This window comes from Dicentrarchus labrax, unplaced genomic scaffold (assembly GCF_905237075.1).
Source record: "Dicentrarchus labrax unplaced genomic scaffold, dlabrax2021, whole genome shotgun sequence".
NCBI lineage: Eukaryota > Metazoa > Chordata > Actinopteri > Moronidae > Dicentrarchus > Dicentrarchus labrax.
The window spans coordinates 16,124,469-16,139,585 of NW_026136701.1; the positions used below are offsets into that span (position 1 = coordinate 16,124,469).

The window sequence follows — 15,117 nt, forward strand, 5'->3', positions numbered from 1 at the left end:
GACCAATCAGCTGCGCCACCGATGACGCGTCGACCAATCAGCAGCCCGCTCGTAGCTCACCGTCAACTGAGAATGGGCGTTTGAGGGTGGGGTGACTCAGCCGGAAAACAGCAAATTTTAACACCTTGTAACCTGCGGATCGGAGTTCACTGGTGAGTCCCATTTTGCTTGCTGAACGATTTCCGTCCGTCATTAGATTTGAATCGTAAAACATGGCGTGTAAGTGTAAGAAGAAAAAAAAAAAAAAAAAAGACAACAAACCCAGAGCGTATTGACGTGTGTCGCTGGTTCGTACGGTGATGTTACCCGGGGTCAGGGCATATGTCTGCTGTCACTACTCCGACAAAGTGTTGGCAGGAACAAAAATGAGCTTAGTGTTATAAACTTGGCGGTTATCTGAACAGGATGTGCTCTGCTCACTGTAAGTAACGCCTGGCTCGGTTCAAACTCTTTCTCCTTATTTTGCTCTGGCATTGTTTGTGTGATAGCTTGCTTACCAATCATTGTTTTCTCGTGTCACTGTCATTTCTAACGCGAAGCATTGAGTTAGCTTCATTAACGAGATTACTGCGGCTAGCTGCTTCGTTCCGGAGTCGCTTTAAAACATTTATCTCAGAAAATTAGCAAGACCTACCCCCCCCACAGTTAAAGCTATTTCTGAGCAGTGGCGTGCACCGGGAACAGAGAGGGAGAGAGAGAGAGAGAGAGAGAAGGAGAAAGAAAAAGAGCGGCTGACCATGGTCCTCCTTGGTCTTTTGTCTTGGGTGCAAAATGTCCCTCTTTTTTTTCTCCCTCAAATGGCAAAAACTTTTCTTTCCACACGTGTATCTAAAGGCGTGATTTGAAAGATGACCCATGTAAGATGTGAGACACCAGCGCTCCCTCCTCTCTGGTCCTGGTCCTCCCTTCACCCCGGATTGTGGTTTGGTTTGAGGTTCCCCCTTTAAAGTGTTTGTGCACACCACTGAATCTGCAAAAAAAAAAAGTATATTTTGCACCCTAATTAGTAACCTTAAATATCACTTTTCATCTATCCAACATACAATCCAGGGTAGCAGTGACCTCCTTGCTATTTTTTAAATGTTGAGGGCTGGGTCTGTTGGGTGGAGCTGCCACCCCTCACCCACCCACTTTATTACCCAGTGCAAGAGAGAAAAAGCTCTGTGAGATATGAATGGAGACAGCAAGCACACGCCTTTTCCTGTAGTGGAATGAGCTTATGCACAACGGCCCAGTGATTCATTGTGGCCTAACATACAGCATTAACAGGCTGTATACAGCATCATCCTCGAGCTGTGCATTGCCAACATGTTACCCCACCCTCGCAAAATTGAAGGCAAGCACCGTGAACAGAAAAGCTAAACAAAACAGCTGTTATAGCCAGATTATCTTGCTTGCATGCTGTGTTTCTGGTGGTTGCCCACCTGATTCTACTTAAACTCACTTACCCCACTCAATTTCAACAACTACATCACACTAAAATACGAAACATAACAATTGTAGAGTGTATATGCATTGAGGTCACTGTTTCCCAGAATTAAAGCTCTGGACCTGACACATTATTTAGCTGACATTTGATTTTTTTCCTATTCTTTACTCCTGCAAGTAGGCCTGATGCATGTTTTCTATAGCTCCCCAGTCTTGGCCTCTTTGAGTCCATACAGACAGTATCACGGCGTAAAAAAACCATAGCACCCTCATTCATTTGTGACACAGGATTATCTGGCAAAGCAAGTTGAACCTGACTCAACTTTTGCTGCAACACAGTGGAGCATTATCTGGCAATGTACTGCATTGGCCAATGAAATATGTTTAAAATGTATCTCACTGGTACCTGAACTACAGCGCTGTGCTGTTTTCACTCTGAAAGTCTGATAATGGTAGACACACAGCATCAGATCTCTCATTCCTTTCCAAATGTTGTTGAGGATATGTTGCCTTGTTGCGATATAACTGCACACATGTCTTTGATTTTTCATTTTTTGCACATAAATGCTAGCTGTTTGTTAAGAGCACCAAGGAGGACCACGCCTCTGCAAGGTGAAGGCGTAAGCAGAGACATGCCCGAAAGGACACGTCTGTCTTGTCATGGCCTAAAATTTACATATTTAATTCTTAGGCTTCACAGTCTGGTCATTAATTTTAGATAGGACGTGCATGCTTCACCTCTGCAGTGACAGTGTAAGGCCCCGCAAGACTGGGAAGTGGGAAGTGGCAGGTTCATCTCAATGACAGCCTGTTGATAGCAAAGCCAGTTGCTGCTCATGAGAACAAGCCCAGTTTGACTATGTCATTCTAGATACAAAGCAAACCTCTGTGTGTTATAGTGATGAGACCAATATGCTGCAGTTGTCACTTTCCAGTCTGAAAGGGCCTTCAGCATTAGTGTTGTAGAAATGTAGCGCTGCATGCTTTTTGTCCTCAGACATTTCTAGTGTCACAGTTTGGTCCTTAAATGAAATTAGAGCTTGGTTATTCCTTGTGCTTGGCTCTGCAGGAATTTGTGTGAAGAGAGTACTTTTGACCTAGTAGAGGCAGGGGATCCTGATTGTGTGTCTTTTCAGAATAACCATACAAGATAGATATTCTGCATTTATGTCACTGCCTTGATTTATTTCTAATATTTTCTAAAAACTTAACACGGAGAGTAGCTTTAATGCACATTCAGAGATCCCTGAACAACCTGGAAATCGATTAAAATGACCAAATATCCTGGAAATAATATATGTTGTCCTGGAAATTCTTTATTGTATTTCAGTCTCTCACTCAGATCACCTATGTGAACCTAGATGCAAATTTTGTTTGCAACTTGACTAAACTGTATGACACTTCAGAGGGTTTACCAGATGCAAAGTGGAACTGACTTGCAGTGATCTTTTCAGGATCGAGTCTATTTTTTCCAAAGCTGTGAGCAAAATTCTCTTACCTACATGCATACGCCATTTTAATGATCAAATTTCGTGTTGCTGTTGTTGATAAATACATTGCACACTGATGTGAATTGTACGTGAACATTGAATCATTTAATTTGTGGCCAAATAAATGTAGTCAGCTTGCCTAAAAAGAATGGGAACCTTGACATTTCAGTACAAGGGTGTATTATTGCAGTCAAATGTGGAATCCGTGGCACATACAGCCGCTTTGCTGACATGTGACTTTTAAAAGCTGACGAGAGTGATGATGTAAATTATAATAATTTAACAATGAAACACGGTTGGAATTTGGAATATGTGTTGTAACATCTTCAAAACAAAGCTTTACTAGAAATCCTGTATCATTTAGCAGAAGGCGACCTCATCTATCTGTGGCTATACGGAGAATGAAAATCCTGTTGAATAACCATAAAAAGCTGAGTGTAGGGAAATTGGATTAACTGGCAGAACAAGACAAAAGTCAAGCTGGAGATTATTGGGTACAATTTATTAGAATTTTTCTGGACATTTATCTTATATATTTATCAGAGATCAGTTTAAGAGTCTTTCCATAGGCTCTGTGTAAAAGTTGTTGGCACAATGTGGCCTCAACGTTGGCCTAATGGTGGCACTAGAGGAGTTATTTTAACTGAGCACACAGATGTTGACCAAACATTGTGTGAGTATTTGATATCCTTTACCCAATTTTAACAGCATTATTAGACAGTTTGAAATTTTGACAGAAAAGGTAACCTGCTAAATGCTCCTAAAAGATGCAACTGTGGTAGGGCTTTGATGAGCATATACCAGAAAAAGCTGTGTCTAACAAAATATTTTGTCTAGTGACCTTGGCTGACGTTAACAAGACTACCTGACCGGCTTAATTTTGACCCAAAAACAGGACAAACTCTTAACACACATAACATTTAAAGCATTACTGGCCAATTTACGTTTGATACAATACATTCCCTTTGGGCTGATGGTGGTGCTAGATGGATTGTTGTTATTGATCTCAAAATCTGTGACTGTGTAACATATCCATAAAAAACATAATGGACTTGCATAAGAGAGAAGGTGGCCTTTTAAATAAAGCATTTTTGGAGGAGAAAAAAATCAAGGCAGGAAAACAACTTTACAGAATCATAGAAACTCTGTACCTGTGAGTTGCAAAGCTCTTAGTAGAGGTAGATGCCTTATTAATGGCTGGGCTCACTTCTTGCATAAAATTCCTGCATAAAACATCATAGCTGTGTTGTATTAGCTCGATGTGGAGTCCAGTGCTGTGTCAGTTTTCCATCATGCCTGTTAAATACTGTGATCTGCTGCTCCACATACAGTAGCTCCTTATCATTGATTACTAACCATGTTCATATAAGGTTGAACTGAGTGGGCATCATATTTGTATATATGTATATATATATATTGATATTAGGGGTGTAATGATTCATGGGACATATTATCAGTCTCACAATTTTCATTTTAACACAGAAAAAATTATTTGTAGTTGAAAATTTTTTTCTGATGCACTCAGTGGTTGCTCAGCAGAATATACAACACAAAATAAAAGCAGTGGTTTACAATATAAAAACAACAGATGAGGCAACACAAACAGACGATAGCTTAGCAACCACAGGACTGCATTGTTCAGATTTTAAACATAACATGTGTACTGAATTGAGATCCTTTTATGAACCGATAAAGCATATTGTTACACCCCTACTGGACATTTATAAATTCAGACACATTTTAGAGCAAACTGATTAGTTGATTAATCGAATTGTTGGTCTAATTTTGATAATAGATTAATTATTTTTGTCATTTATCAAGCAAAAACTTACTGGTTTCAGCTTCTGAAATATATTTAGCCGGTTTTCTTAGTCTTCATTTATAGTAAATTGAATATATTTGTGTTTTTGACATCTGAAGGCGTCGCCTTGGGCTTTCGGAAATGGTGGTGGACATTTTCTAATAAAAAGCAGAGCCCGACCTATATATCGGTCGCCTGATATTGGCCTCTACTCAGAGATATTGGTATTGTAATGGTGTATGTTTCCTGACATTTACCAATATGTTTTTTACGTTATATAATGCAGAAGAAATGCTTCTGTTAATATACTGGTGAAACTGCAAAGTTTATCCAGCAGAGTGTGCAATGATTTACAATACTGTGGCAAGCAGCACAGCGTAAGAGAGAAGAAGCAGCTCTCAATAGTGAGAATTGGTTCACCATGTATATGTTCAGTTATTTAAAATTAAGAAAGCAGCCTTTTGAGTACCCTTGCAGAGTCATATTGGGGCACAATCCACATAGAAAAGGTATATTTTCCTTCCAGCTCAAAAGCTATATCTTTCTATAGCTATATAGGTAATCTGGGATTTTTTTTTCCCATCTAAAATTGATATCTGTATCTGTCTCAAGATTCCCATATCAGTTGGGCTCTAATAAAAAATAAATTGATAAATTAATTGAAAATTAAAATAAGGATTATCTGCAGATTAAATTCTTGATTAATTAATTAATTAATTAATTAATGGTTTGGTCTATAGACTGTCAGCAAATAGTGAAAAATGCCCATCACAAGCCACCAAAGCCCAAGTTAGACCAACAGTACAAAACCCACATATATATATTATGTGTATATATATTTAAAATTTTATATATATATATATATATATATATATATTATATAGTTATCTATAGTATATAGTTATCTATTTTAGAAAAGTCAGAAAAACCCCAGAAATATTCACATTGGTACATCTTGAACCAGTGAATTTGTGCTTTAAAATTGTTGCTGATTCTGTTGATTTGACGACTCCATTAATCAACTAATCATTGTGGTCCTGAAACAATTAAATGACATTTAAGCAAATGATGTGCTTTTATGGTAATAGTTTAACTGATTGATTCATGTGGTTAGTAATCAAAACCTGTTTTACCACTTCCAACGTACCATGTGTTGTCATTATTTCCAACCCTTTTATCTATTAGGATCTGCCTGCTTTCTCCTTTGTTGCTTTTTCACCCACATCTGTTGGGTGTCGTAGTGCCAAGATCTAATAATCTAATGGCTTGAAGGTTGAAAGTGGGTGGGCTGCCATTTTCCTTTTTATAATCAAACTCATACCTTCCAGTTGATTGAGCTATTGTCTCTGAGCATTTTGATGACCGGCTTTCACAAAAGATGAAAATCTGCATCTCAAAAAAAAAAAAAAAAAAAAAGCGAGAAGCATCAATGATTGATCTGGTGAGTGATTTGTTTTTTTTTTTTTTCACACACACACATACACACACAATTAATCAATGTTATTTGGTGTACTGAAATAGCCCACCATAAGGAACAGGCAGCCAACCCCATCAGTCACGTGGTACAGGGTGCAGCAACGTCATTAGGGCAGAGATTTGTGAAGAATAAGCAGACAGAAGGGAAGAGACCCGGAGGTGCGACACTTTCTTTAAGCATTTGCATCGTTCCTGTTGTTTTTTTTTTTCCCACCCGGCCAGAGAGAGAACAGACTTATCTGTTCAACATTTTAGAGACCCAAATGCCCGGTCCCACCCAAGCCCTTTCCCCAAATGGAGAGAATAACAACGACATCGTCCCGGACAACGGATCCAACATCATTCCTTACAGGAAAAATACAGTGCGAGGAGAGCGCGCCTACAGGTAAATCAGTGCAACGTCGCATTTTAATTTGATGTAAGACAATAAATCCCTTACAAAAAAAAAAAAAAAGACACTGCTGCAGACAGAAAACCTGCATTATGGCCTGGTGCTCCTCCTCGTCGTGTGTTGGTTTTTTTGCTTTGCACCCATCCGCTATATTTTTTCTCCCCCTGTTGTCTCTCAGTCTCCTGTCATGTTAGCTGTATGTGTCCGAGACCATGGCGTAAATCGCTCTCAAGTTAGCTAACAACACCCCCCCCGGTCTTATACATATATATACAGTTATTTATATATATTTATATATCACCCACAATTTAATGCAGGCAGCATTTTAATGTTGACAAGTGTTGTGGTGCGCACATTTTGGAGGAGTGGATCGAAAAAGGTCCAGCTTGTCAAATGACAGGAATACACAAGACTACCGCCCCTGCTGCTGCCTGCTAATATATTCCCATCGTGACATGACACTTCGCAGCTACACAGCAATCCTTAATAAAAAAAAACAACATTTGTGAGTTTTAAGGGGATTTTTCTTCACGTTTTAAACACCCCTCACGACACCCTTTGCTGCACAAGTCAGATTTTTCTTTCCCTCCTCCCTCTGTGTTTGAATGGAGGCATCAGCCCAGCCCTGGTGTCGGCTGGCTATCTCTGCCCGGCTAACAAAGCATGCTAGCAGCTCATACATCCGCTTTGTTGACATGAGATCGGCTGGCCCAGTTTCCTTCCTTCCCTCCCAGAGAATCAGTCAGCCGAGCCTGTGCTCCTGCACCGCTGCGATAGCCTAACTTTACCGCTGAAGGGTTATTATTATCCCGCATAACGCCGGTGTCGGCTAGTGATGATGATGATGATGATGATTTAGCATGATTTAATAGCATATCAGTGGCTGCCATGAGCCAGTAAGAAGGGCTGTTGTTAATACAGCTGTCCTCTGTCAATGAATGAAAACTAAAATGGTTATGCTGCAGAGTTCATTTCTGCAGAAGGATTGAAGAGAGCTGCACACTTTATTAATATATACGTGTATTAGTACTACTTTTATTATATGTGCTAATACACAGACACTATAGTGTTAAAGGTCATATCAGTTACTAATTGGACTGCCTGGTTTTTTGCATTGCAGTTGAATGATGATAAATAGTTCATTTATATTGCTAATATTTGTTAAAAAATGGGTTGATATATATGTGGCTTCATATTCTTGGCCTGGCTGTTCGGGTATACCAAAGATGTAGGAAAAACTGGGAACGAGGCCGCTTTCAATGTTTCTCCCACTAACAGTTTAAAAAAAATGAAATTGTAAGCATCTACTGGTTGTGTTGTGGCCATGTGGTGTAACTGTTTAATCTGTATCTTAAGGGATCAAAGTTGCTGGATGCAGTTTTTGGCACGTAGTAATGCCTTTGGTTTATACTGTAGGACTGAATGTTCTTAGTACAAGTGGGCCAGGTTCCCCGGCGGCCCCAAAAGCTAAAATTTTGCAAGCAGGTAAAATTGCAACAGCTTTCTAATCCAACTTTACTATGGTTTTTATTTGTCATGCAGGTAAAATCAAATTAAAGCATCCCAGGCACAAATTCAAAGAGGGGCCCACAAGGGCTGCAGCAACCGAGCTTTTAATATAGTACTGATAAAAAGTTGTTACCAACACCGTAGTCTGTATATTCTGTACTCCCTAAGCAAAGGGGGATTTGTGGTCTGAAGTGCGGAGATACTTTGGCTCAGTTGGTTGTGCAAAAGATGCAGGAAACTGTTCGAATGTTCTGTTCTGTTTTAAAAGATCTATAGAGAAATCTAGCCACACAACAAATGTACTGACCCATTTTCACCATCTTGCACCAAAGGGTTAGTTGTTTAGTTTATAATTGTATCTCTTAAGTATGTTTTAACGCTACGTAGACATTTCTAGAGCTGCAACAATTGTTCGATTTGGTGATTGACAGAAAATTAATCTGAAACAATTTTTATATTCTCTTAATCATTTTTATGAATCTTTTGAAGGAAAAACGCCCAAATTCTGGTTCCAGCTTTTATTTATTTACTCTTTGAGATAATTTTGGCCACCATACAATTTTTATATTGGTCTATAAGTTCAACCATATTTTCTTTTTCTTTTACAGTTGTGTTATTACTGGAGCCTTGACTACTTTGTGTTATGGTATGACAGGGCGTGCACTGTACTCAGTGGGCACTCTCGAGTAAAGATCAGGCTCATTCATGTTCATTCACAGTGTAGAGAGTGGACACTATTACTGGGGACATGCAGTGGCGTGTGGTCGGGTGTTGTTAGTGGCCATCTTTACATTTTTGTGCTTCTTTGTGGCTCGGTCTGGCCATGTGGATAAATGCTTAAGATCATATCATGATGTAAGTCTTGGTGCAGTCTTGCTGTGGGTCTTCCAGTGAAATCTGATGTAAGATTACCGAATGTAATACAACCTTATTTGTTGGTTGTTTTGAATAAAGTCCAATCAGCTTAATCAGTAAAGTACGATTGAACTGTTCCAATTACTATTAATTGGTCTTTTGAAAGGATACAGTCTGTGTTGTATTAATGCCTTGTATTGTGGTTAATCTGCTTGGTTTAAGATACACAGCAAATGGCTGCAATGTTTGTTTACCATCTTTTTAAAATGTCAAAAACATGTAAGAAACCAGACGCATGAGGAAACTATACCTTTTTATTCTAGATGCATTACTTCTGTTTTTAAGTGTTGTTGTTTTTTTTCTGTTGCAGTTGGGGGATGGCGGTCAACGTATATTCTACCTCAATAACCCAGGAGACTATGAGCAGGCATGACATCACTGCCTGGGTTAACGATATTCTCTGCCTAAACTATACGAAAGTGGAGCAGCTTTCCTCAGGTGAGAACAGAAAGAAAGACGTCTCTCTATTCGGCTCATCCTCTTCCACTCTGCTTGTGTCAAAGGGGCTGTTTGACATGGGGAGCGTGTTTCAGAGATTACATCTTCTCCTGTAAAGCTCAGGGTTCAAATAATTTTCTGTGTAAGCTGGCGGTTAAAGCAACCTGTGGACACACGCTCACCTCTCCCTGGCAGAGTGTTGTCTATAAATAAACTTGTACCCTGCCGTGTTCTCCTGCTGTAACCAAGTAATCCAATTTCAATCACTATCTGCCTACAGAAACACACACACAGGCCCACCCCCTCTTTCTTAAGGTGTAGGCTACTTGTTTCATGTAGATTCATTCTCATGTGTGTTTGGTTTATGTGAGATTTATCTGATACCAGACCCACTGCCAGGTTGAGCTGGTGCCCTCTTTTTCAATTGGATAAAGGTCTAACTAGGCTTCAGTTAATATTAGCCATGCTACCAAGAATGTGCATTAATAGTTTTCTTTTTAAGGAAACGGGGGCAATGATCTGGCCAGTCTTTTTTTTTTTTTTTTTGTTTTCAGAGATTTTTGTCAGGCAAAAGCAGGAGTGATACATCCTAGCCTGTATTTATATTGCAGTCTTCTAATTTTCAAGCAATGGGTTATGTGTGATTTTGTGCTTTTGTGTGATTTGTATATTTTTGTGTGATTGTATATTTTATGCACCATTGCACCAACACAAATTCCTTGTATGTGTAAAAACCTACCTGGCAATAAATCTAATTCTGATGTACTCAACCATTATTTTATTACTTCTGTAGGGGCTGCCTACTGCCAGTTCATGGATCTGCTCTTCCCTGGCTGCATCAGTCTTAAAAAGGTCAAGTTTCAAGCTAAGTTGGAGCACGAGTACATTCACAATTTCAAACTGTTGCAGGCCTCCTTCAAAAGGATGAATGTGGACAAGGTGAGTCAACCTTTAGCTTTAATCTTGTTAATGAAATATGCAGTTTAATTTCTGTAATTTTTTTTGCTCCGCACTTTATGTGCTTTGAGGAAACTGCATGAATTTATATTTCGATTCTCTTTTCCTCGATTCAGATTATTCCTGTGGAGAAATTGGTCAAAGGCAGGTTTCAGGACAATCTCGATTTCATCCAGTGGTTTAAGAAGTTCTTTGATGCCAATTACGATGGTAAAGATTATGACCCAGTTGCAGCCAGACAGGGTCAGGATGCCATTCCCCCACCTGACCCTGGTGAGCAGATCTTCAACCTGCCAAAGAAGTCCCACCATGCAGCCAGCTCCCCTACTGCAGGTAACCTTCATGTGCTGCACAAAGCAAAGCCTTCATTTATTTTACTATCCAAATATATGTGAAATGTAACACTATGGCATGTTTTCTAACTTGAGTGCCTGGCCCGTGGTACCTGATAACACTTTGAGTATTTATTTTTACATCAACAACTCCTGTGATTATTCTGTTGTAACTTCGAAGCTCAGTACACAGAGAAATTGTGTAATTTCTTGTCAAAGAGTAACTAAGTCACTATTATGTTGTCAGTAATCCATCCTTGAGTAATTAATCTTTTTGTCTGGCATAGGAGCATCAAGGATGAGCGCTACAACTCCCAAATCCTCAACACCAACATCCAGACCCTCATCAGCCAAAAAGATCCCTATTCCGTCAACTCCTGCCAAAGGAGAGAAAGAACTGGAAGCACAGGTCACACATCTTACTGAGCAGGTAGGTTATTTTTGAAAAGCTCAATTGTCGGACATAAAATTTTACTATCCTCTCCGAAACTGACCCTCAACTATCAGAGGACCAAACTGTTGCCTTCACATTGCTCACATTCCTACTTCTAACACTGGCGATGTTCACTGAAGGCAGTGGGGCTGTAGCTAATGAGTATTTAAATTAAAAATTAATCCGCCAGTTATTTTCTTGATTCATCTTTGAATCTCAAGTCAATTGCAGTTTCCTTGCTTTACACAACCAACTGTTCAAAAAACTAAGACATTTAGTTTAATGCTCACATTTGAGAAGCTGGAACCATGGTATGTTATTTTAATTGAAGACTGACCAACTATTAAAATAGTTGTTGATTAATTTAATGTCGATTGACTAATCGATATAGAGAGGCAGTGATAGAGAGGCAGTGTGCTTTCAGAGAAGAGACCAAAGAACTGAAATTTAATTAGGGATAACATTTCTGTTTTTGAATTAAGCTTGCACAGCTGTTCAAACCAGGAAATGCAGCAACCTATAAATACATTATTAATTTTTCTGCAGCCAGTATATTAATCTCCTACACCGAAGACTACTTCCACTTTTTAAGCCACCCATTCACCTGACGATTAGCCTGACCCAGGTATGACAGTAGCTGGTCTAAGAAATAAAGTTCAGTTTGGCTTTGTTGGCGGGATTGATGATGTGTTGATAGATTGTCACTTGTGGTTTCTTTGCATTTTGAAAGTTTGAGCACTTTTGCAGAAAACAATGGTAGAAAAGAAAGAAGATGAGGCTAGTACACACTGCTCCACACAGATATTAGCTGTAATTGTTGACAGAAGTACTTCTAATATATACTTGAAATTGTATTTGTGTATTTTATATTTGAAATATATGTAGGTTTGCTTTTACTATGACTTATTTTACTTCACTTTTTCTGTTGATTAGTGTCAACATCTTATTTACATCCACTGTGATTCAGTATATAAGGAATGCAAAAGAAAAACGTTTAAATAAGTAGAAATCCAAGTGCAAGCAAATACCTTTTATAGACTCTGACATGGCTGTTATAAAATGTAGAGCTGCACATACATATAGTTTATTCAAACAGAATCCATGTGCACATCGTGTAGTTGTTCCATTGTGTGATCCAACATGTTTCTGCAAATGTTGCCAGTCATTCTGGCATCATTCATTTGGTTACACTCCAGATCCAAGCCAAGGACAGATGAGAGTGAGCTAAATCTCGCTCATGTTGTTGCCAGAAAAAAAACCCCAAATCTAATGAAGAGAAGTCCTAACAATTGTGTAGAATGTATAGTTTTACTCGACAAATGACTAAACAGATCAATAGATTATCTAAACAATGATTAAACAAAGACTTGAGTTTTAATCCATAGAATAATCAATTAAGCAGCTTACTCTGGACTCCAGTTACACGTTATTTGTGCACTTTAGACCACTTGTATCAGTGAATCAGTTTTCTGTAACCGAAGTCCACGTTGTTTTTGGGTGTTTTTAATATTGATGCTAAAACAATCTTGTGAATTGTATTTTTTGAAGGTGAACACATTAAAGTTGGCACTGGAAGGAGTGGAGAAGGAGAGGGACTACTACTTCAGCAAGCTGCGACAGGTGGAGCTGCTGTGCCAGGAGCAAGGCGAAGAAAATGCCCCTTTTGTCGATCGGCTAATGGAGGTCCTGTACGCCTCAGAGGAACAGGTCAGTCTTTGACCCTAAATTAATCTGAATAGGATCCAGGACAGTTGGACTCCCCCGACTTAGATACGTTTTTGCAACCGTGTACACCAGTAAAATGTGCGAGTGCTATTTTTTTCCTGGTGGTAAAATCATGTGAATGTTATTGTGGGTTGAACGAGATAAGAAGTCTTTGTGTGTAATCACATGTGTTTGCCTCGGAGCATGCTTCAGTAGTATTAAGCTGTTTATGCCCCCTTTTTTTTTTTAGGAAGGAGCGGAGCTGGCTGAGGGTGACGGACAGGAAGTAGACCAGCAAGCCCATGAGGAGGCACCAGATGATCAGCAGGAGGAACAGGATGAATACTGACTGCCATCATCCCTCACCGCAGTTACACCCCTCTTTTTAATATGTGAGAACTGTTAAAGGATTTTAATTTTTCCTCATGGTCTATTTTTTTTGTTTTCCAAGACTGAGCACATGAAGCAACCTCCTGAATAGAAGCACCATCACAGTTTTTCTTTTTTTTGTATCCCTCTGCTCACTGTTCAATGTTTTTTGTGACTTTTGGTGAACTGCTGTGGCAGACAAGCTCAGACCATCACAGAAGTTTCCGAGGACTGTGTGGGTGGAAGGTCAATTCAAATCCTACGGTAGATGTGATGAAATGCTGAAGTTTAGACAGGTAACTGTTATCTGTCAGTGCAAATGTTAACTTCCCAGCTTCTGTCCTTTTACATTTTATTTTGTTTTTATTTTGCATATCAACAATATTAATCACAAGAATGCAATAAGTAAAGCCCTGAAAGGGCTCGTAGTAGCTCTTATTTAACCTCCTTCCATATGTTGCACTGACATTTGACTCTGTACTGGACAATCTGTCCATAGACCCTCACCATATTTATTATTGTTAAGCCTTAGAAATAGTGCAAGAATCTGCATTGCATCCTCATGAAGGAGGGCAATACAGTCAGTGAATTGTGAATAAAATGTAGTACAATGCCAACTTATGACTGTTTGACATCCTCACAAATTACAAGATTTCAGATAATCAGTGTGCTCAACAATGTGTTTTTCACACCATACAAGGTGGTTTGGTGATATCGTTTACTTGGTATGCCATAAACATAGGGAAGGCAGAAACATTATCGTGGATTAGTCTTATTATGATGCAGCATTTTAAGTTTTAAACCTCAGCTGGAACTTGTGGTCCGTTCAGATTTCAGAGTTGTTGTTTCTTAAACCACAGGTCTTAGGGAGATGAGTCAGTTCACTGAGTAATTTGCCATGCTATATTCCAGTAAGTACATTGTATACCCTTTCTTAATATTGCATTTACTAATATTGAACTGGGCAGTGCACCATAATGCTTTAGTCATATATTATTATTGTGTAAATGAAAAAGGAATGTAAACATGTACTGTCAATAATTAATGAATGGTAAATGTTTTTTTTCATGTCCCACTCATTATGCATTCCCCAAAAAACGTGTTGCATGTTTGCATTTTATTTGTGAATAACTTGACCTGCTTTTTACATATTTAATAAAAAACAAGTATGTTAAGTGAGCTTTTTGTATGTTTAACCTGCTATTTGAAAGATGTCGCGGTTCGGATGGATTTGCTGTAATAAAATTACGTTTTGAGTCCATGGGAGTGTTGTCATGTCACTCCAACAACAGCAAATAGTTTTGGACATAGTTATAAGAACTAAACTGTAAAAGTTATCTGCTCTAACTATCAATAATTTATGCTTTTATAAGGTTTTTTTTTTTTTAGTTCTTCAAAAGATGAACACCTCTTCTCATATACAGATAATGCTCCATATAACCAGCCAGTGTTGGAAGAGGAACTCATACTTTTTACTTGTGTAAAAGTACGAATATCACAGTGTGAAAATCAGGTTTTCGTTTAGCGTTAATATTAAGAACAATATATACCAGTTGATAGTTCAATCTATAAGAATATAGATTTTGAAACTTAATACTAGTACATTTACTCAAGTATTGCACATAAGTCACTCTGCAAAACACATCACCTTATAAATTATGATTTAAAGTAATAAAAATGACCCTCACTTTGCTCTAAACTCTAAAATACCAATCACAAAAGCAGAAAATGGAAGTAGAATTCATAACATACAGTAGGTATCCTTTAAAAAAAAAAAAAAAAAATCTACCTGATTAAAATACACTTATAAACACTTTGAATGAGACGCTCACACACGGCGCTGCCTCCGGTCCACGCTGTTGGGTAATTGAAAC

The 15,117-nt window shown here is 38.6% G+C and overlaps 1 protein-coding gene across 5 annotated transcripts; it reads left to right on the top strand.

Annotated features, from left to right (window-relative positions):
• Window positions 1–42: 42 nt before the first annotated feature.
• mapre2 (microtubule-associated protein, RP/EB family, member 2) lies at window positions 43–14,502 on the top strand. Of its 5 annotated transcripts, XM_051395930.1 has the most exons (10): window positions 177–421; window positions 6,048–6,160; window positions 6,241–6,354; window positions 6,451–6,580; window positions 9,321–9,448; window positions 10,242–10,387; window positions 10,522–10,738; window positions 11,025–11,167; window positions 12,719–12,877; window positions 13,125–14,502. In XM_051395930.1, the coding sequence occupies exons 4-10, from the start codon at window positions 6,459–6,461 to the stop codon at window positions 13,221–13,223; spliced, it is 1,014 nt and encodes a 337-aa protein (XP_051251890.1). In that variant the 5' UTR covers window positions 177–421; window positions 6,048–6,160; window positions 6,241–6,354; window positions 6,451–6,458; the 3' UTR covers window positions 13,224–14,502. The 5 variants fall into 5 exon arrangements, with proteins under 5 accessions (XP_051251899.1, XP_051251890.1, XP_051251882.1 ...); XM_051395922.1 differs by lacking the exons at window positions 6,048–6,160; window positions 6,241–6,354 and having other exon boundaries at window positions 178–421; window positions 6,418–6,580; XM_051395954.1 differs by lacking the exons at window positions 6,241–6,354; window positions 6,451–6,580 and having other exon boundaries at window positions 180–421.
• Window positions 14,503–15,117: the final 615 nt, after the last annotated feature.